At 50.7% G+C, this 22,183-nt stretch overlaps 1 protein-coding gene across 3 annotated transcripts in view; it reads left to right on the top strand.

The window, feature by feature from the left end:
- Positions 1–22,183, top strand: part of BTBD16 (BTB domain containing 16) — a 44,809-nt gene that overhangs the window by 17,177 nt on the left and 5,449 nt on the right. For all 3 annotated transcript variants that reach the window (XM_049645874.1, XM_049645876.1, XM_049645875.1), the window contains exons 8-12: positions 187–256; positions 1,551–1,681; positions 8,764–8,883; positions 20,314–20,405; positions 21,286–21,368. In XM_049645874.1, the coding sequence (XP_049501831.1) occupies positions 187–256; positions 1,551–1,681; positions 8,764–8,883; positions 20,314–20,405; positions 21,286–21,368 (496 nt within the window). The remainder of the gene's footprint in view (positions 1–186; positions 257–1,550; positions 1,682–8,763; positions 8,884–20,313; positions 20,406–21,285; positions 21,369–22,183) is intronic.

Raw genomic sequence — 22,183 nt, forward strand, 5'->3', positions numbered from 1 at the left:
GTTTGTCACTGGTAAGAGCCAGCACCTAAAGAACACCATGCCTGGTGGCCGGCAGGACTCGCACCTCTGGCAAACACTCGGTTTCCAGCTCTCCCACCATCCTGGAGGTGAATGAAACCTCTGGGGCTGCCCCTTCTCTGAAAGCAGCCTCGGGACCCTCCAGGAACAGCATTTCTCTCTCTGCAGGTGTGTGGCCGTGATGATGAAGGGACTCACGCCAGGCACCATCAAGAGCTTTTACCTGGCCGGCTGCAAGGTGAGAACAACCTGAACAGAGCATACGGCACCTGGGGACTTTGGGGAGCACCCCCCAGCCTCTAGGATTTTACCCGCCAGGCCCAGCTCCAAACAATTATGAAAAATAATTTTATTTTGAAGGGACATCTTAGGGGCGCCTGGGTGGCTCAGTCGGTTAAGCATCCGACTTTGGCTCGGGTCACGAACTCCTGGTACGTGAGCTCGAGCCCTACTTCAGGTGAGCTCAAGCCCTGCTTCGGGCTCCGCATTCTCTCTGCCACGTGTGGGATTCTTTCTGCGCCTTGCTCACTCTCTCAAAATATAAATAAATAAATAAATAAATAAAGTGTTAAAAAATTTAAAAACAAACAAACAAATAAATAAATAAGTAAAGTGTTAAAAAATTAAAAAACAAAAGGACATTTTAAAGCCAAAAATTAAATATTAATAATAATAATAATAATAATAACAATAATAAATGTAAACAAAAACTTAAAAAGTAAGGAGGAAAAAACATGAGCACAGTCTTTCTCACCAGAATAGCAGACAGTCTTCCAGGATATCCTTTTTGGAGTCAGGTGGAATTGTGTCCCATCCCCGCACCCTTGCCCTGGGGCCAGTCACTGTGCCAGTATCGGGAATAAATGATGTAATCTAATGGTCTCATTCTCAGAGGAGAACACCACCGGATCCATCCTGATCAGGGTGACAGCTTCTAAGTGGCAGTGCTGGGCTCGAACCCCAGGCCATCTGATCCCTGCCTTCCTCTGTGAGGCTACCGTTGGCCTGGATGGGCACTCACCCCGTGAAACAGGCCCATCTGACCATGACGTCTGGTTCACTCACGATCGGTCAGTCCCAGTGCTCTCGTAATGGCAGCTAAGAACGTGCTAAGTGCCTATTTTGTCAAAGACGATAAGTGTCCCCACCGTCCATCAGTAACTAGAAAGTCACTCTGTGGGCAGTGTCTTTGCATTCTGGTCCACATTTTCCGGCCACTCTTGGCCTGGGAAGGACTGTAGCCCCCAGGACGTGCAAAGCATACTGAGACCCTGCCAAGGTCCCTGGCCCTGGGAGAACCTTCCCACTTCCTTTGGACTTTGATGTCAGGGTATGTGCCCCCCACCAGCCTCAGCACTCCATCTGGGGTACACCCTGCAGGCCCTTCCATGATCCGTGACTGCCTTCAGCCCAGAGATTTCAGTGTGCAAGTCCTGTGGTCAGACCACCAGGCAGCATTGTCACAGGCCAGCAGAGGGCGCCAAGAGTTCAGGGATCGCTTTATCTATCCTTGGCTTTTCTTGCCTTCACAGTACAAGGAAGAGCAGCTCACCACTGCCTGCGAGAAGTGGCTGGAAATGAACTTGGTCCCTCTGGTAGGAACACAGATCCACCTCCGGAAAATCCCGCAGGAGCTGCTTCACAGAGTACTTCGGTCCCCCAGGTCAGAGCTGGTGCCCAGGGGTGCTATGCTGGGGGGGGGGGGGGGGGAGGACACCTGGCCCGGGGGGGGGGGGGGGGGGTGCGGCCGGGTGGGGCAGGGGGGTACCAGGAGCCGTCCCTGGGGTGGGCCTGGGGCAGCAGGGCCGGTCCTGGGAGGGGGGTGCTCCAGCGGGGTGCATCCACACCTCTGCTGGCCATGCCAGGTGTCCTACACGTCCTCCATCCCAAACTCCCCACCATCCGGAACAGCTGGCCGGGGTGGGGGCTGAAACGCAGGGCACTGTGGGTAGGGATGGGGACAAGATCCCTTCACGCTCCTTCACTGGGGTGAGGACCTTCTGGGTGCCCGCTGTCCCGTGACCCACATGGTGGTTCATTCAGTAATTGCCTACATAATGTTAAAAAATCCTGACAACATTAATATACACCCGCTGTGGGAAATGGAAAAAAGGGAAACGCAGAAAACAGAAAATAAGCACTCTCGTCCTAAATTGATTCCTGCCTTTAGCCCTGAGCCCTCTCCTGAACAGATGTGACCCAGACACCAGACTCTCTGTTTGACGCTCGAGCTAAAACCCAACCCTGGGGGCCCCCACCCTGTGTTCCTTTAGCGGCTGATCAAACTGGAATCTTGGGGGGGCTTCTGAACATCACGTGGCCCTCCGCCCCGACTGCGTCAGTAGCACTTTCAGACCCAGCCCGTCTCCAAGGGCTTCTCTCCACAGGCACCAGCCAGAGATCTCCATCATCTGTTGTCTGGACCACTGCGGGACCTCTGACTCGGGGTGTTGTGTCAGCTCTTGACCCCCTCCAAGAACATCTCTAGCCAAAGAGATTTTGGCATGCCCACGTGCCCCCAACATCTCACCGGCCGCGAGGCACCCACGGGGGCTACCTTGGATCTCAGCCCTGCCGAGCTCCTTGGTACCCACCAGTCTGCTCCCCTCCAGCCCAGTTCCTAGAAACGTCCCCCGTTCTTGGCCTTTTAGGCTTATTTCCAGTGTTTTATCAATATGAAAGTAGTGCCTTGGTGACCTCCTTCAACGTACCTCCTTCTGTCTTCATCCCAGATATCTTCCCATATGAAATTTCTAGAAGTGACATTATTAAGTCAACAGGACTTTCTGGTTTGGTCACAGGTAAAAAGCATTCTAAAAAATATTCTATTTGAAAATAATTTCTAACAAATCAAGATGGCAAGAACAGTATAAAGAATATCTCTATACCCTTTACCCTATTTTGTTCAGTTTCTGCTGTTTGTTTGATCATCTGCATCTGTAGGTGTAACTGTGTACCCACCTAGTTTTTCCTGAAGCCTCTGAAAGCAAGTTGCACACATCATGTACCCTGTCTCCTAAATGCTTCAGTGTTTATTTCCTAACAGAAAGAACCTTTTAATGTAATCACAATGCAGTTGTCAACTTCAGGGAATTTAGCGTTGATGTTAATGCCTTGACATGATTAGCCCAGTGCCGTCCTTTATAACATTCCTCCCCACAGTGCGGGATCTGGTTTAGGATCACATATTGCATTTACTTGCCATGACTCTTTGGGACTCTTGAAAAGGTTCTCGATACCCATTGCCAAGGTACCGAGATTGTTTTCCCTTTGGGTAGGTTTCAAAAGTGAGAAGTAAATTCCACTAAACATTTTAGCCGTATGTTAGAAATGGAATGTTTACTCATGGTCGTGTGGTGGAAAGCATCTGATATCAGAAATTAGATCTGCAAAGATTCATTCCACTGTTGGTTTGAATTTACTAAGTGGCTTGTGAGGCCCTCGCACTTACAGAGAAATGTGGTTGGTAGAACAGAGTTCTGGTGTAGAGGGAGACCATATTAGCAGGAAGACCTCAGGAACCCAGTCCAGGAACACTTCTGGGGCCCTCGGGGGGGGCACTCCTGGTGTCATTCTGCCCTACTCCCTGATGCTTTTCCCCAACCTCCGGCAGAGGAAAGGTTACACAACCGTGGAGGAAAAGGTAAACAAGGCATCCCTTAGACTTTTCGTAACACTGTCCCTCCCTTGGAAAGACTGAGCTGTCGCACCCTGGTAGTATTTGACCAAGAAAAGGGAAAAGTTGTCTGACCACAGCCAGAACCTTGGTGATGGAACAGGCCTTACAAAATGTCCACTAGGCAGGAAAAGAGGTCAAGCACCTTCCACGTCAAGCGTCTAGACTCACAAGCTTGGAGAGACATGACAGAGCTGGGAACTGGGTCCTGCTCCTCGGGCCCCTCCCCCAGGAGCTGTGTCCACACAACCCAGAGCCATCCCGGCAGCTGGAGGAGACCCTGTGTGGCCTTGAGCATGTCATGGGGCCCGTGTGCCTTGGAGAGACCGGGCTAACGGCTCCCAGACTCGTGTTCGTGTTCCCCGGGGCACACTCTCCTCACCCGCCCTGTTGATGTCCAATGACCGCCTGCTTTAAAGCTGGAGGGAGGTGGGGAAAAGAGGGTGCTGGAAGACAGGGCCTGGCCACACCCCGTGCCCGGCGGGATTGTTAGACATTCACCCAGGCTCGGGTTCCTCATCTGGGCGCACTTGTTGGCTGGTGGATCTGGCACTTTGGACCGCAGCTAATGAAGAACAAACCTTTGGACGAGTTCGCTGTTACCAAGCACACTGGGGTATGTGTGCAGCCCTGTGCACTGTGCCTTTCAACCACCACAACCCTATGCGATAGGTAGTTATTGCCCCTAAGATAAGAGGGACAGTAAAAGGCAGGGCTGGGCTCCAACCTGGGACTCAGGCTCCAAGGTCCAGGCTCACACCCTGCATGCCGCAACGTCTCTTCATTCGTCACAGAGACCAGGCTTCCCGGCAACCAGAACTCCACCAGATCTGGGTCGTCCTGGCAAGTCACGTGACGCCAGAGCAGCCGTGTGGCCACGCCAACCCTTGAGGTCGGGGATGGTGCATCCCCGGGGCCCAGGAAGGTACACTGTGGCCCACCCCCTGGTGTTTGGGTTTCTAAGCATCATCGGAACAACATCCTTCTCAGCAGGTGCTTCAACTTCTGGGCTGTTCACCTTCCCTTTCTGAAGTCCCTTTGACCTCAGCTCCCTTTGGGTTTTGCTCTCCATTTTATAAATGACCTCGCATAAAATACACACTAGTTTACTAGCCTCCAGGGCCTCTGGTTTTAATTTCTTTGCCTGGGCCTTGGGTTTTCAGTTCATTTTGTCTTTAGAGGTCACCACTAGGTTACCCTGTTCCACTAACTCTAATATTATGAAAGCTTCATTCCGAGTTTTCTGGAAGCCAAGCTCCTTGTAGACTCAGGAACATGGAAAACTTGGCAAGCTGTCTGGTTCCTATCAACAGGAAGGCTGCCTTGCCGCCCCTGCAACGGGGGTGTGCCCGCTTCTCCCTGGCTTCCTATCGAGGACACCACACGTCTTGAGGGCTCAAGAATTCCCAAGAGAAGCCCCCCCTGTCCTCCACATCAGGCCTGTCCAACAGCTTTCCCACTAACATCTGGAACGCCACGGGGCATGGCTCTCAAACGTGATAGTTCCTGGGGCGCCTGGGGGGCTGAGTCTTAGGTTAAGTGTCTGACTTCGGCTCAGGTCATGATCTCGCAGTTTGTGAGTTCGAGCCCCGTGTCAAACTCTGTGCAGACAGCTCAGAGCCTGGAGCCTGCTTCAGATTCTGTGTCTCCCTCTCTCTCTCTGCCCCTTCATCACTGTCTCTCTCTCTCTCTCTCAAAAAAAAAGTAATAGTTCCTGAAGCTGGTGGTTCTCTGGCTAATCGCAACAATACCTACTAACTATTGAGCACTTGTTGCATACAGAGCACTCTGAGTGGGTTATCAGCCTAATTCCTATAGCCACCCAGTGAGGTGGGTACTGTTACCTGCTTTCTTACCTGTGGAATGGAGATTACGGGAAATGCAAAGATTGACCCAGGCTCCCTCCATGTAGCATGAGAAATGGGATTTGAATGCAGGTCCGGGCGGCCTCAAAACCCCAGGTCATTACCAGCCTAGCCCGTTTCTCCTTATTGATAATCAAGATCAATAAGGATATTGATGGATCTATTTTTCCTTGTAGAAAAAACTTTTAAATGTAGGAAGATCACAGTTGGGCCCACTTCCCAAAATGAACAGTGACATTTTGTCATAAGAAAGAAAACATTACCAATAAAGCAGGACTCGACTGTGCACCCTCCCCAGCCTTATTCTCCTTCCATTCTCTCTGCCTCCCTCCCTCCCTCCCTAAAGACAATCAGACCATTGTCATGGGCTCGCGCGAACTCATCCGTGTGATTATATTCTCACTACATATATGTGTGTCCATAACTAACATTTTGCAAAGGCTTAAACTTCAAATAAATGTTCTCATAGTGACTTTAATGTTCTGCCGCTTACTTTACTCACTAACATGATGCGATGTGTTCTCTCCGTATTGATACTTACATATCTGATTAGCATTTTAAATTTGATGTTGTACAGGGTTCCATAGAATGAATAGAGAGCAATTTTTCATTCCCTTCTTAATGGCCGTTTGATTTATTTTGCTTCATTTTTTGTCGTGGCAATCGATGCTGCCGTGGGTACCCTTGTTGGTGGTTTCTTGTTTGCGTTGAGACGGCGTTCTCTGTACTCAAAGGGGGGGCCTTTATTATTTACATACAATTTTCTCAAAAAAAAAAAAGACCAACAGTGCCTTGTTAGAAGCATTCTTCTCTGAAAGAATAAATGCCAGTTGCCTCCCAATGGCTATTAGTGAGCCCCAGTAAACACAGGGAGAACAGCTCAGATGTTCCCCGAGGGAAGTTTAAGAACTCTGTAAGTCCTGTTTTGATTGAGGCCATCAGGGCTCTTATGTAAATGAAAATATGTTTGAGTGTCCTGAGCAGGAGCCAATACTTTCGAGCACTGGTACTTGGTCTAAAGACAGGGCTTTATTTGAACAATTACCATTCACAATGAAAGTAAAACCAGAATCCTGATTCACGGAGCCCCAGTTACTCCTCCTGTGTTGCTGCCTGTTCCTCTTTGGAGAGGTCCCAAAGAACCTTCTGGGCTTGGGAACCTTGAGCTTGGATTCTGCACCGGGAGTCACATAGCTTCCCAGCCCAGAGGTGGTTGGTGTCCCTGTGGAGTTCTATGTGGGCACATCATATCAAGTGGCTGTGACATCCGCCCTCCTGCCTCACCGTCATTGCCCAGACAGTGACAAATTTGGTGCTGTCTGGCCAGAGTCAAAGCCCATGCATCTGTAGGTAACCTGAAAACAGAGCAAAGAGACATTCTGTGATCAGAAATGGTGTCAAAGGTGGGTGGGTGACATTTCCATTGTTCTTTAGAGTCCCTACTTAGCTTGGGTCCCACCCACCAAGACCACTCAAAGTAGCGGGTGCAGAGGCCATGACAGGTTTCGAAGCCAGTGTGCCATTCCTGTGGTCAAGACCGGAAATATCGAGGGGTTTAAGAAACACCGAAATGACTTCTCAGATAATCAAGTTGTTGGAGGCTGTTTAGAGAACCTCTTTGGGAAACACCCTTCCTTTACAGAGTTGACACCGTGGGGAGCGACACTTGCTCCTTCTCACCACTTGTTTCTTGATAAGAAGTCTCATGCCGCTGCAGGCCAAGCGTGGGTTCTGCAGCCAGGACCTGGCCCTGGCACTTACGAGTCCCAGCGGCCACTCATTAGCACGCTCCTAGGTGCCAGGCACTGCACTGAGCAAGCTGTACGTGTGTGGTCAGCTCGATGATGTCGACATCCCAACCCCCAGAGCCTGTGAATCTGTTAAGTTGCATGGCAAAGAGGAAAAACATTGCGGATGGATGACCTTGAGCTGGGGAGGGCGTCCTGGGTTACCCAGGTGGGCCCAGGATAATCACAAGGCTCCTTCCACATGGAAGAGGGAGGCAGGAGGATCAGAACCAGAAGGAGATTGATTGGAAGGCACTGTGCTGTTGGCTTGAGGGTGGAGGAAGGAGCCACAGGCCATGGGATGTGGGTGGCCTCTGGAAGCTGGAAAAAGCAAGGAAATGATTTTCCATAGAGCCTCCAGAAAGAAGGCGGCCCACCCCTGGATCTTAGCTCAGTGAGATCGATTTTTATTCTTCTGACCTCCACAACCGTAAGATAATGCATGTGTGTTGTTTTAAGCCACTTGGTTCATAGCAGTTTGTTACCGCAGCGACAGGAAAACTCAGCATTGTCACTCATGTAGACTTTGAGCGTTGGCTGTCACCACTATCTGCAGATGAGGGCGTAGTGGCTGGGGGGCCGCCCAGCAGCCTGCAGGAAGTTCCACAGCCAGCATGGGGCTGAACGGAGCCACGCCAGGTCTGACCCCAGGGTCCTGTGACCTTGGATAAGCTATTTAGCCCTCAGTCGGGGCTGGGACTAGAAGGTGATGAGTGAGGCACTAACCTCGGGTGCAAAATTTCAGGGGACACAAAACAACCCTCCAGTCTTCAGATAAAGTATATTGTAGTGCGATACTTTAAAATCGACAGTAATGCAAAAAACCACAATGAATGAATGGGGCGCCTGGGTGGCTCGGTCGGCTAAGCATCTGACTGTTTATTTCAGCTCAGGTTATGATCTCATGGTTCCGGGATGGAGCCTTGAGTCAGGCTCCATGCTGGGCATGCAGCCTTCTTGCGATGCTCTCTCTCTCCCTTTCCCTTCACCCCTCCCCCCCCTCAAAACCCACGCTGAACAAAATATTAAAATTTTAAGTAAACATAGGGCCAGTCTGAATTCACATATCCATATAAGGAATGTATCGCAACTTTGCAGGATTGCTGTGTGGAATTAAATGAAAGAAACATCCAAACACGTCTCACACACACCTGTCTGTGGTAAGGGCTCATTAAATGCTGCCCGTGGCTTTGGTGGCACAGCTGGTGGGCGTCAGGCTGCTGAGGGTCACATCCCAGCGCTGCCATTCACTGTCCCAGTGACCCTGAGAAGGTCACTTCATCTCTCTCTGGCTGAAGTGACCGACAGACTCGGGGGTGGTATTGCCTCAGACCTCAACTCACTTTTAACTTTCCGCTTTCTTACAAATCGTGTGAGATTTTGCTATTCCTGAAATGTCTTCTCTTATTTCGGCCAGGTTGTTCACTTTTGATGAGTTTCATCTTCTGAAAACGCTACTTTTGTGGGTCTTCTTGCAACTGAACCCCAAAGTGCAGACAGTTCCTGTGCAGGAAACGGTGCTGGCATTTTTTACCAGGTAACAGGACTTCGTGTTGATTGATGAAACGCACATACGCCGGGTTTCTGTACTCGTAATATCATGGAGGAAAAGCGTCAGTGACATGATTTTTTATAGCATCATCATCTAGAGTGCACAGAATGCAATTTTCTTTATGGGGCCTAAGATTTTGGGGTGTCCTTGAGCCGCTGGAAACGGCTCACATACTTGAAAACGTGAATAACATGTAGGTGCGATCATAAGAGATACTCATGTGCTTCTGAACACGTTCTGTCCAGCAAAAGACATGCTATACGAGGTACTCCTTTTATTTAGAAAAATGTATTACCAAACCACACTGACCTTAAAAACATCGTATTTTATTTTTTTTATTATTTTTTTTTTAACGTTTATTTTTGAGACAGAGAGAGACAGAGCATGAACGGGGGAGGGTCAGAGAGAGAGGGAGACACAGAATCTGAAACAGGCTCCGAGCTCTGAGCTGTCAGCACAGAGCCCGACGCGGGGCTCGAACTCACATACCGAGAGATCGTGACCTGAGCCGAAGTCGGACGCTTAACCGACTGAGCCACCCAGGCACCCCAAAAACATCGTATTTTAAATGTACCTGGGGGCGCCTGGTGGATCAGTTGGTTAAGGGTCTGACTCTGGATTTCCACTCAGGTCATGATCTCATGATTTTTGGGTTTGAGCCCTGCATCAGGCTCTGCGTTGACAGTGTAGAGCCTGCTTGGGATTCTCTCTCTTCCTCTCTGCCCCTCCCCCACTCACTTGCACTCTCTCTCTCTCTCTCTCTCTCTCTCTCTAAGTAAGTAAATAAATAAACTTTAAAAAAGGTACCTAAATTAGACCAGGTTGTCCTCACTTATATTTCACAACAGTATATAAAGTTCTGAATTTTCTGAACAAATGAAAAAGCATTTGAATGTACAAAAGTTCCATAGAATTAACTCAAGTTTCTTATCCTCTCTAAACTTATAAGTTCTAATAATTGCGTATCTCAAAATTTCAGTAAAAAATAACTACAGTTTAATGGACACCATTTAATTATGCTTACTAATTCTGATACGCGCTTTCTTTTTTAAAATGTTTATTTTTGTGAGCGAGAGAGAGAGAGAGAGAGAGAGAGCATGAGCAGGGGAGGGGCAGAGAGAAAGGGAGACACAGAATCAATTCAAAGCAGGCTCCAAGCTGTCAGCACAGAGCCCGATGTGGGGCTTGAACCCATGAACCGCGAGATCGTGACCTGAGCGAAAGTCAGGTGCTTAACCGACTGAGCCACCCAGGCACCCCGACGACAGCACTTTCATTTGTAATCTCATTTCATCTGTAAAAGACTCCGGGGCTTGCTTTGTCATTCCCATTTTACAGATGACTAAACCGAGGTGGAAATGAACTATCCTGTCAGAGATCACACAAGTGGTAAGGGACGGGGTCTGACTTGAACTCGGCCTGCGGAAATCCCAAGACACTTTGCTGCCCATTCCTAGAATGGCCGATTGGATATCCTCTCTTGTGTCCACTCAGCTGGTTCAGTAATAGCTCCCTGGGCGCTGTGTTCAGAAAGATCCTGAGGCTGCCTCTAGGTTCAGTGTTGGTGTTAGCAGGGGACTTGGAGTGCGCCTTCCCCTCCCCGTGCTGCCCTCTGCTGTGAGTGTTTTCTATCTGTCCTATCAAGAGTGCCCCCATTAGCAGTGGCAGCCTGGGCACAGGGGAGCGGGGTGGGCGGCAGGGCGAAACTGGTAGTTTATGGGCTCCCTTTCATGCCTCTTTATAAAGCTTCGATTAAAACTTTGTATGTATGCTCACATCACGCGAGCTGGCTGTGGAGTGTGGTGGCCCTGTAGCTACAGACAGTCCCAGGCGGGCCGCAGGGGGTCTGCCTGGAGGAAGTGACAGATGGCATCACTTTCATTGTCGGGTTTAGGCATCGGCTCCCCACCTCAGCAGGAATGGGGTTTCCAGGCACGATAAGGCGTGTTCAAGGGAGCAAAGAGGCTCCATTCCTTTTGCACGTGTGAGTTTAGCAGATAAACACATCTTCCACCTATTCGTCAGTGGCTTGGCCTGATCAAGCCAAGTTCCGTTTGCATTGTTCTGAAGCAGTGAATCCTTTTCTGGAACATCTGTGCACCATGTTAACTAAAGAGCCCATTTTTCCTGTCTCGTTATTTGGGGAAAGCGGTATTCAGTGCCAGGATGATATGCACTTTGCTTAGTTTCTATATAATTTGCTTTGAGCGCAAATGTTTTACTAACCACCCCCCACTCTTTTAATAGCCCAAGAGACACTTTTTCCAGTGAGTCATGCACAACCAGGAAAACTTGCTCTCTGGTTCCAGGTTAGCTTTCATACTGGGAATGTCTTAGAACCGGGAGGTAGGAAATGAGCTGGAATGTGGAAACTGTTTTTAATGCGGTAGAAACAGAGGGAATGAGGCTCTCAGGGGGGTGGCCCCCCGCTGAGAGGAGGGTGCGCCCGGTTTTCCTGAGCTGGAGTCCCAGGGCTCCTCCTCACCATCATTAGCTTTTCCATTCCTCTTGAACCTACGCTGGTTGCCTCTTGACCTCACACCTCCCACGCCTGGCATTTCCCAAGCCCCCGATGCTACATTGTTCCTTGTTGGAAACCATTTGTGAGTTTCCCTTTGGTCCCAGTACCTTCTACTGGGGGGCCCCGTGTTCTCTGACTGCAGCACAGCGGGGGACTCCCAGCAGCCTGTGCGCCTGCCTTCCCTCCCGCTTCCCCGCCAGCAAGCTTGGTGCCCCAGGGAGAACAGACAGATGGTCTGGGCCTCGGGGCTCTTCCCCTGCAGCTGTCCAGGCGCACCCCCGACTCTGAGGACCACGTGCCCATTTTTAGGATTGTGGGCGACTCTCCTCTCATCCCAGCTCGCTCTTCTGCCCTAGAACAGTGGCACCTTTAAGGTGTTCCCTCATCCATGGCCTCCGCCTCCCAAATGTGTGTCCCCTGAGTCTCCAGACTCAGCCTAGGGATCAGCACTTGCTTCTCCTGCTAATGTAACTCCCACCCGTTCTGCCCCCGCTGCCAGTCTGTCCACGGTGGGGCCTCCCCTGAGAGCCTCTCTGACCCCTGAGAGCCTGACGGCCACTGATGTCCCCCGGGGACATCATGAGCAGCTTCAAGAAAGGGTCTGTGGGCCTTTATCACACCCCTAGCTTGTCTGGCACCGTGCTGTGCATGGAAGAGCTTCTGAAGGATGAGTTTCCAGCAATCGCTTTTTTTTTTTAACATGTATTTATTATTGAGAGACAGAGCATGAGCATGGGAGGGGCAGAGAGAGAGGGGGACACAGAATCCGAAGCAGGCTCCAGGCTCCGAGCTGTCGGCACAGAGCCCGACCTGGGGCTCGAACTCACAGACCGCGAGATCATGAGCTGAGCTGAAGTCAGACGCTCAACCGACTGAGCCACCCAGGCGCCCCCAGCAATCGCTTTTGTGTGGCTTGGTTCCCCTCACGGAAGTGGGTTGTAATATGCTGATGCAAAATTCAGAGAACACCTTGTCTGTAACAGGGTCTGTAGCCAGATGACTGATGGCGGGTGCCTGCTTGGTGTTCTAGACAAGGAAGGGTTCCAAGGCTTTCTGTAGGCTCGGGGAGAAATAACGTCTCGGTTGGTTAGTGATGTCTACCCCGGACATGGCAGTGGGTACTGGGTGCCTTGCTCGGTGTTTACTATCCCTTCCTGCGGATCCCCGGGGCTGCCCCGCAGCAGGGCAGGGTCTTGGGGCCGCTGGCCCAGAGGAGCTGGCGGCCTGAAGGCTGGAGCTGCGAGAAGGCACTTCTGCTCTTAGTGGAGGAGGGAGGCTGCCGGGAGTCACAGCCAGCGTGGGCCAGAGTCGGGTCACCAGGGGAGCTGACCTTCACGGCTCAATGAGGCACCAAGGGGAACAGCTGGTCAGGTCTCTGTGGCCACGGGACATGCCAGGGACGCTAAAAGATGAGGCAGAGGAGTAGACCCCCTGGGAGACAGTTCATAGGCTTCGGAATGAGGATCAAGGAAGCTGAGTCTTTGGCCCGGTTTTTAAAGTTACGTGTATTGATGAAAGAGTGTAAATGACAGAGTGATCTATGAGGGATCTCCCAGTGGTCAGAGTGGACATCTTGAGGCCACCACAATATGGGGACTTCCCAAATGGGACCGTACTTTTGTAACGTGCAGCAGTGGGACAAGTGGCCCGAACACAAGCTAGTGGGGCCCTGTGAGGCACTGGAAACAAGGCCACGCTGCAGCCGTGCCTGTGGCCTTGGCCGGCCTGGCGCCCGCATCGGAGGGTTTGGAACGGTAATTGAGTAAAAGTAGGGGCGCCTGGGGGGCTCAGTCGGCTAAGCATCCAGCTCTTGATTTCAGCTCAGGTCATGAACTCACGGTTCCGAAAGCTCGAGCCCTGCATCAGGCTCTGCCCTCACAGCAAGGAGCCGGCCCGGGATTCTCCCTCTGTCTCTGCCCCTCCCTTGCTCGAGCTCTCTGTCTCTCTCAAGATAAATAAATAAACTTAAAAAAATTTTTTTAAATAGATCAGATGCCCCTTTTCTTACCTGTCTTAGCAAGGTCTGGAAGGCACACTAGGAGTGAAGGTGTTTGAACAGTCGACCCCAATACCAGCAATGCCTGCAAATAAAGACATATGTCCAAGCCTTGTTTATTCTCCCAGGTTCTTTCATTCTTTGATTTTTTTTTCAAGTTTTTATTCATTCTACTGGTAGTTATAGAACATGCACTCTATGCCAGAGACCCTGACAGAAAGCTGAAGGGGAAGTTTCTCTACCTAGCCAGACACGTACACTTTGCAACTTATTTTCATGGCTGAGTATAACGGCATAGGAGGGGAGCATTCATACACACACACACACACACACACACACACACACACGCACACACCCCTTGGCCCCCACAGTCTGTTTTCTGGCAGTGGTTAATTTAGAAAAACAAATAGACCGGCCAGAATTAAATTTAACACTTCCTTGTAGGAAAAACAAAAAATGTAAGCAAAGCTTACACAGATTCCATCCACAGAGGAGAAGTCATCCTTTCTTTCCAGTTAGCAGTCTGAGAAGTCCAGGAAAACTGTAAAAACTCATCAGTTGGAGTAGGGCCAGAGGCAGGCAAGTTTTTCACTTTTTTAAAACTGCATTTTTTTTTTAAGTTTATGTATTTATTTTGAGAGAGAAGGTGGGGAGCAGAGAGAGGGAGACAGCAGGTTCCCAGCCGTTAGCACATAGCCTGAGGGGGCGCTCAATCCCGCGACCTGTGAGATCATGACCTGAGCGGAAATCAAGAGTCAGACACTTAACCGACTGAACCACCCAGGCGCCCCAAAGGTACATTTTTAACCAAAGCATAAAATACATACAGAAAAGTGCACAGACCTTAAGTGGATTTCCGCAAAGCTCACACATCTGTGTCAGCAGGGCCCAGACTGAGGGACAGACTCGACCAGTCACCTAAAGTGTCTTATCTCAGTCCCCACCTTTCCCAGAAAAAGGAAAACAACATCCAGGCTTCCTTTACTTTCAAGATGTCTTGGCTGCTTTTGAACCTTGCGTAAACAGAATCTTACAATATACACTTCTTAATGTCTGCTTTCCCTTTCACTCAATAACGTATCTATAAAATCCGTCCAGGGAGGAACAGCCAGGGAAGGCAAGGGACTTGCTCAGGGTCCTTCTGCAATGAATTGGTGGAGGGTCTTCTAGATCTTTGGACACATCCTTTTATTCTATTTTTTTAAGTCCGTTTATTTATTTTGAGAGAGAGAGACAACACGAGTGGGGAAGGGGCAGAAGAGAGGGAGAGAGAGAGAATCTCAAATAGGCTCCACGCTGCCAGCACAGAGCTCAATGTGGGGCTCGAACCCATGAAACTGTGAGATCATGACCTGAGCTGAAACCAAGAAATGGACACTTAACCGACTGAGCTACCCAGGCACCCCCACATCCCTTTCTTTTAAGATTCTCCAGATTGTAATTCTGACCCTTAACTGATTTGTTAATCACTAAGTGGGTCCTTCTTAGACACAAGGATGGGTCCCAGCAATGGGCTTACAACCTTTCCTGAAGGAGGTCACTGAAAACAGTCAGCGAAGCCATTTTCCGCATGATCCCAACGCCTGGATTTCCCTGGCTGCTGCTGCTGAGTCTCCCCTCCTTCCTGGGGCCTATCCAAATCTGATCCAACCTTGACAGCACTAGCCGAGGACTCCTCCTGGAAGCCTTCCCAGATCTCACTTGCACACAGGACAGATTCCTCCTCTGAGCTCCTCTGTGCAGAGGGAACCAGAGCATGTGCTGACTGGGTGGGTGGGCACTGACCTGACAAACCCAGCACCATGTTCCCCCCAGACCCTGAGGGGGGAGCCTTGGAGGAGAGCCACCATGCCACGGCCTGCGCCCCTGACCCCTGAGCCTGCTGATGTCTCCAGGGAGACGCTCTGTGATCCTATGTGCTGGGGCGGCCAGAAGCCATGCATCTACTGTGATTAATTAGTGGCATTTGAAATGTGGCAACAGAGTCATCATGAAACTGGGCACCCCTGGTGTGAGAACTCTCATCTCTTAACCGGAACATTCATTTTGAAATATGCCATGAGTCACGGACATGAGCGCCATTAAATTGTTTGGTCTCAGATTAGCCAAGCCCTATAGAGGGGGGTAGGTATATGTGGGGACAACGGGGTTTCCCGTCGCTGGACTTTGGTGTTTCTTGCCTTTTTTAAATTTCTTCTTTTGCTCTGACCACATTGCCTCTGCTCCGCTAGAGTCTGGCTTTCTGGAAGCTGAATCTCCTTTCTTTTCAAGGTCCCTAAATATTACCCCCATTCCTTACTAACTTTTCACTTCGGTCACATGGCTTCTTGGCTTGCCACCCAAATGGGGCGGACCCAGTGTGTCATCTTCAATGAGAGTAGAGACGTGGAAGGAGCCCAAGAAGTGTAGAGCGTCCAATGCAAGAGGTCCCTCCAGAGGGCAGCTAAGGTTATCGTTACACAGGATTTCTAGACCCAGTTCTGCCGTTGGGCAAAGGTTAGGACGGACTTTCTTGTCAAGATGACATCGAACTGGGTCTCAATGAATGTCTAGTAGGACTTGACCCAGCAAATAAGCGTGGCAACAGCAAGGGGGCCCATAGCACAGGAAACCCAACCTGGAGCAGTCTGGTCTGTGTGCACATGTGTGTGCGTGTGTGTGTGTGTGCATGTGTGCACGTGTGCGTGCATGCGCTGGGGCGGGACAGCTGGCGTTCCTTGAACAGACACATGGGCGCATGGAGGGAGGGGATGGCAGGACGGAGGCTGCTGAGTTGGCGGGATCGACTCCTCATCCAATTCATTCACTCAACAAATTGCAAGCCAGCTGAGCGCCAGGCCCTGCGAGAGGCGCCGAGAGGACAAGAGCAAACAGAACAGATGCCAAGCCCCAGCTTCGCGGCGTTTACGACCTCGGAAGCAGAGACAGACAATACGTTCAGTGAATAAGATGCATGTTAGCAGATGGTGGCCCTGAGTCTGGGTCCCGCTCCTGTCACAAGCCGGCTGGAAGTCTTTGGACGAGAACCTGACCTTTCTGCAGGGACATTAGCAAGACCCATGTATCAGGCGCAAGTTCGTTCGGACTCGAAGAAAAGGCCCTTGGCGGGAGGCGCTGAAAGGCAGTGACATCTGATAGGTGACAGTGGGAGCGGCCATCAGAAGTGTTTCACTTACCGCACCGTGGGGTTAAGAGGCTAGAGGATGGGCTCGTGGTTGCTGGCTTTCTGAAGGCACCCAGGTCTATACTGAGGGACGGCTGGAAAAAAGCCGTGTGCCCTTCTCATCACGAGGTTTTGCCTCAAAGAGTGCAGTTTTTTTTTTCACGCTTCACCTTAAAATTTAAAACTACTATTTCAAATATTTTTTCACAGAAATGAAGTAATGTTTTAATCCTAGTTCTTTTTTATGATAGTAAAGTATTAAGATAAAATTGGCCTTGTTAGGGGCGTCGGGTGGCTCCGTCCGTCGGTTAAGCCGCCGACTTTGGCTCAGGTCATGATCTCGCAGTTCGTGAGTTCGAGCCCCACGTTGGGCTCTGTGCTGACAACTCAGAGGCTGGAGCCTGCTTCCGATTCTGTGTCTCCCTCTCTCTCTGCCCCTCCCCCACTGGCACTCTCTCTCTCAAAAAAAAGTAAATAAACATTAAAAATTTTTTAATTAAAAAAAAGATAAAATTTGCCATTTTAACTACCTTTATGTGTGTCATTGAGTGGCAATTAAGTACATTCACACTGTGGTGCAACCATCCCTGCCTTCCATCTCCAGAACATTTTTATCTTTCCAAACTGAAACTTTATCCGTTGAACAATTAACGGATCTCCATTCCCCTGTCCCCCTGCCCCTGGCAAGCACAGTACTCCTTCTGCTTCCATAAATTCAACTCCGCTAGGAACCTCATGTAAGTGCAATCACATAGAATTTGTTCTTCTGTGTTGGGCTTATGTCCCTGAGCGTAAAGTCTCCAAGGCTCATCCATGGAATATCATGTGTCAGAATTCCAAAGTGGATATTTTAAGGCTAAAATTTGAGGTGCTGGGGTCATGGGGCCCTGAGTCAGACACACAGGAAGGATAAATGACTCCGACGGATGACAGGATGGGGGAAGTGAGAAGGTTGTGGCTAAAAGCAGCTCTAAAATTACGACTGGTGCCAGTCAGAGGGACACTTGTCCTGGGCATTGCCTTTCAGGAAGTCTGGGGGGGGTTGTCCCCGGGGCCCTTGAAAGCAGGACCCAGAGCCAACCTGGGCATGTCTTTCAGTCTCAGGGACCTATGAACTGTCCTCCCCAAAGGGGTCATGCCCCAAGGGTTTCTTGAAGACCTGTAGGAGGCAGACACTATGGCCTGACGTTCGTTCCAGAAAAGTCAGTGCTAAACCCAAAGGGATCTTTGCCCGGATGGCATTGAGTGCCAGGGGAAGCCAGGCCAGCATTTGATCCCACCAACAGAGCCGGGCAAAGAGGCCCCCCAGCTTTGTGTTAGCTTCCTGTCACATTGGGTTGGGGTAATGAGCCCATCATCGGGCCAGAGAGTAGAGGATGCCTCTGCCTTCAGACGGTGGAGAGGAGCCGGGTTCGATGGAAAACGCACTGAGCTGTTCTCAGGAGGCCTAGGTAGAGTCCTGGCTCTGCAACAGTCGGCCTCACCCGTCTCCAAGGGCAGGGCTGTGTGCATCGTTTCAAGGTGCTGGACCACATCCCTCCGATGCTTTCAGATTTTAGAAAATCAACAGCTGAAGCCACCGTCTTCTTCCTCTGAGATGGCCCAAGGCTTGGGCAATTCAGAGGCTGGCAGTGACAATGAATGCCACCAAAAACAACTCCATGCCCTTGGACAGCTTGAGTCCAGGTCACTTTCCCAGGGACGAGAGGACAGTGGTGGTAATCATGAGGTACGGGGTGCTTGTGGGGCATCGGAAGCTGTGCCCAGCACCATCACCTTTACTCTTCCTTGATACCCATGGAGACGCACGTGGCCGTTGTCCCCACTTGACAGAGAAGGAGATTGGAGCTCAGGGAGGCTCAGTCACGTGACTGATGGCCAGCTGGTCCAGGACCGGAAGCTAGTCCCAGCTCACGGAAGCATGATTAGACAACAGATGAGCAGACTCATGACCTCGTAAGTCAGCCACCATCGGTGCCATTTTCCTGTGACCCAGAGGGATCTTAAAGTCCGATCGCCTGTTTCCACAAAGCTCCTTCCCGAATCCTCTGGGAAGGGAGGTCTGTCGGGAGAGCTCCTGGCTGATGGGCTGTCGGGTCCGAGCGCCTCTTCCAGGGAGACTCTGTGGCTTGGCTTCCTGTACCCTCCCAGCAGCCGTCCCACAAAGCTGCAGGGTTGGTGCCTGGGGGCTTCTGAGTCGCAGGGGACGTGCTGTCCTCAACCGTTCAGCTTTCTGGGCTGAAAGTGTCTCTAACCAGCAGCTCCAGCAAGTGCTCCCTTCTTAGGGCAGTACCAGAACGTAGGTGCCCTTGCCGGGGACGCAGGCTCATTCCCTAGAGCACTCGGCTGGAGGGGACTGTGCCAGCTCGGCCCCTTCTTCCCTCCGTGACACCTACACCCAGTATGATGTCACCTAGCTTGTTCCTCCGTTAAATGGTGAGAGAGAGGCAGGAAAGGGAACAAGCGAGTCTTATCCGTCCACTCGCTTCGTGATGAAGACATCACGTTCTCTGGGTACCGGCCCAGCCTACACTAGCCCAGCTACATGTGCGCAGGCTGACGGAGGGCGGGTTCCGGGATCAGTAGAACTGTACTGTGCCTGAAAGCATCAGCATTCCTTTATTTATGCCTGATCTGTCTACCACCAGAGACTGGCACCCAGTGGCATCTAACAAATAATCACTGAATTGAATCAACTCATTTGTCTTTGTGCCCCTCTCCCACCCCACGCGCCTCAGCATCCCTAAACTAGCTCCTGGGACCGCGGACACGGAGGGTCCCAGAAATTCCTAGGACTTCTGAAAGCAAATGGTCCTTAGCAGGCTGGCGGGCACCTCCAGCGGGACACGGGGCCAATGGTGCGTTCAGTCTGGCTGAGACAGGGTATGATTTGAACATCACTCTTGATTCATGGAAAAATAATCTGCGGGCGCCCTTGGCTGGTCTCATACGGATCTGCCTTGAGGGAATGACTTTGCGTTTCCAAAGGGACTCAGAAAAATTACTCCCGTTGTCCCCATTGATGAAACGTGACGAAACAAGTTGTTGCAAAACAAGAATGGTGAATGTGTGTCTGCGTGTATGCGTGTTCGCAAAGGGACTCTGATCTCAACCCAGCCCTGACCTTCAGCACGGATGGAAATTAACTGGAGCTTAGTACCCACGGTAACTGCAGAACAGCTACTGAAATTCGTCACCCGCTTTCCTTCTTTTTAACCCTACCAGAAGGCACTTTTGAAGGACCTAAGTTGGTCCCTATTGAAAGGGCAGCTTGTGTAGAGGAGGAGTACAAAGTCCTGCGTTCAAGTCCTAATTGAGCCTTTGTTTTTTCATCTGTAAAATGGAGCCCATGACACCTGCCCTGTCTGGCCCGCAAGAAGTTTGTGAGGCTCAAGTGAGAAAATGTATCTTGAAACCCTCCATAAAGTAACATATGTTACCGCCAGTCACTTACTTCATCAGTATGTGCTGTGCACCTGCTCTGTACCTAGTGTGGCAATGGATGGCAAGGGACTAGGACCAGTGTCTCGTTATCACCTGTGGGGTCAGCCTTCACCCAGGCTGTCCCAGCTGCCCTCTGCTTCCGCACGCCTCACCCATCCAGAGAGAACCAAGCACATCCACCCCTGACCGGTGAAACCACTAGTCTCTTTGACATGACTCTCGTTAGCCCTCGCCAATTCCAGAAAGGAGGTTTAATGACAGTCTCTTGTTCCTCTTTGCACCTCTGCTCAGCTTCTCCAGGAAGAATTCCTTTCTGGATCAGGACACGGGACAGAGCTTGGTGCCACTTTTCCTTTGCCTGCGCCTGCACGGCATCATCAAAGGTAAGCCCTGCCTGAGTGAGTGGATCTGGGAAGGCCCTTGGGGACCCGCCCCACCCTCAGCAACTCCCAGGAAAGACCCCACAGGCCTTTCCAAAGGAATCAGCTGGGATATGGCATGGTCACCTCCAAGTTGTGTGACTTTGGGAAAGTCACATAACTGCCTGGTCTCAGTGTCCCAGTCTGTAAAATGGGGGATAGTCAGAGCTTCCGTGAAATATGATATTGGATGAAGGAACTTATGGATTGTGAAAGTATTTGCAGCCTCCAAGGGCTGTGTTATTGTCATCTAGCCACGTGCCCTGCATCTTAGGGCGGCGTCCCCTCCAGGTCACTTGCTCCGTGGCTGGGGAGGAGACTCCGGGTCTATGCGCCAGACCTGGCTTTCTCAGCCTCCTGCGCTGGGCCTGGGGGAAGGCATCTGTGACTTGGAAAGAGGAGGAAGCCCCCTGGGGAGTGTGTTTTGGGGCTGCCCGGGTGCCCCCCCTCCCAGACCTTTGTGAATAAAAGCACATTTGGGAAAGTTTTCAAAGCCATTTCCAATTATCCAGATAAAACGCATAGCTTTAAAACCCAGGAATGGTTGATGGACCCCAGGTAGTTTTGTCCAAGTTGCTTCTAGACGCTCCCAAAGACACTGATGATCCGAACTCAGCCCTCCCTTCCTGGGCAGGATTTCGGCCAGGGGGCCTTGAACACTCTGGGGGAAAGTGCTCTGTGCCGGTCCATTTGGGCTCCATGCACCTTGTGACCCCCGGGGGGCCCTGACCAGGCCCTCTAATCCTCAACCCTTGACTTCCTCCTTTTTCTCTCTGCAAATCAGACTTCTGCGGCTCTGTTATGAATAAATCTATAAAAATGTTCTCTTTGTGTTTCTTCCAAGGCAAAAATCTGGAGGAGTTAAGGCACATTAACTTCTTCCCGGAGTCCTGGCTGATCCGGGTTACAGCCAACCATTACCACGCAGTGAGTTGCCAGCTCAGCAAGGAAACAATTATTGAAATTTATTGCTTTTCTGACCTGGCTTTCTCTGGAGACGTGTTTTGCATTTGAAACCTCTGAGCCTTTGAGGTCGGGATGTTTCTGGCTCCTCCTTCAGGGGAGTGGAGAGATTCAAGCCTGGCGGGGGGCGGGGGGGGGGGGGGGAGGCTTGGGCGGAGCCAGGTGCTTCGGGCATGTGCACTGTTGACCTGGAGAGTGAGGGGGGGTCTGGGACCACTGGCTGCCCCGCCCTCCTGGCCCAGCCTCGCCCCCCCCCATGGACACACACGTAACCTGTGCTTGTTACTGAAATTTTTTTTATTAATTTTATTTTTTTTTAATTTACATCCAAATTAGTTAGCATCCAGTGCAACAATGACTTCAGGAGTAGATTCCTTAGTGCCCCTGACCCATGTAGCCCCTCCCCCCTCTCACCCTCCCTCCAGTAACCCTCAGTTTGTTCTCCATGTTTGTGAGTCTCTTATGCTTTGTCCCCCTCCCCGTTTTTATATTCTTTTTGTTTCCCTTCCCTTCTGTTCATCTGTCTTGTCTCTTAAAGTCCTCATACGAGTGAAGTCATGATTTTTGTCTTTCTCTGACTAATTTCGCTTAGCATAATACTCTCCAGTTCCATCCACGTAGTTGCAAATGGCAAGATTTCATTCTTTTTGATTGTCGAGTAATACTCCATTGTGTGTATAAATCACATCCTCTTTATCCATTCATCCATCGATGGACATTCGGGCTCTTTCCATACTTTGGCTGTTGTTGATAGTGCTGCTATAAACATGGGGGTGCAT

The sequence above is a fragment of the Panthera uncia genome, chromosome D2 (assembly GCF_023721935.1).
Source record: "Panthera uncia isolate 11264 chromosome D2, Puncia_PCG_1.0, whole genome shotgun sequence".
Lineage (NCBI taxonomy): Eukaryota > Metazoa > Chordata > Mammalia > Carnivora > Felidae > Panthera > Panthera uncia.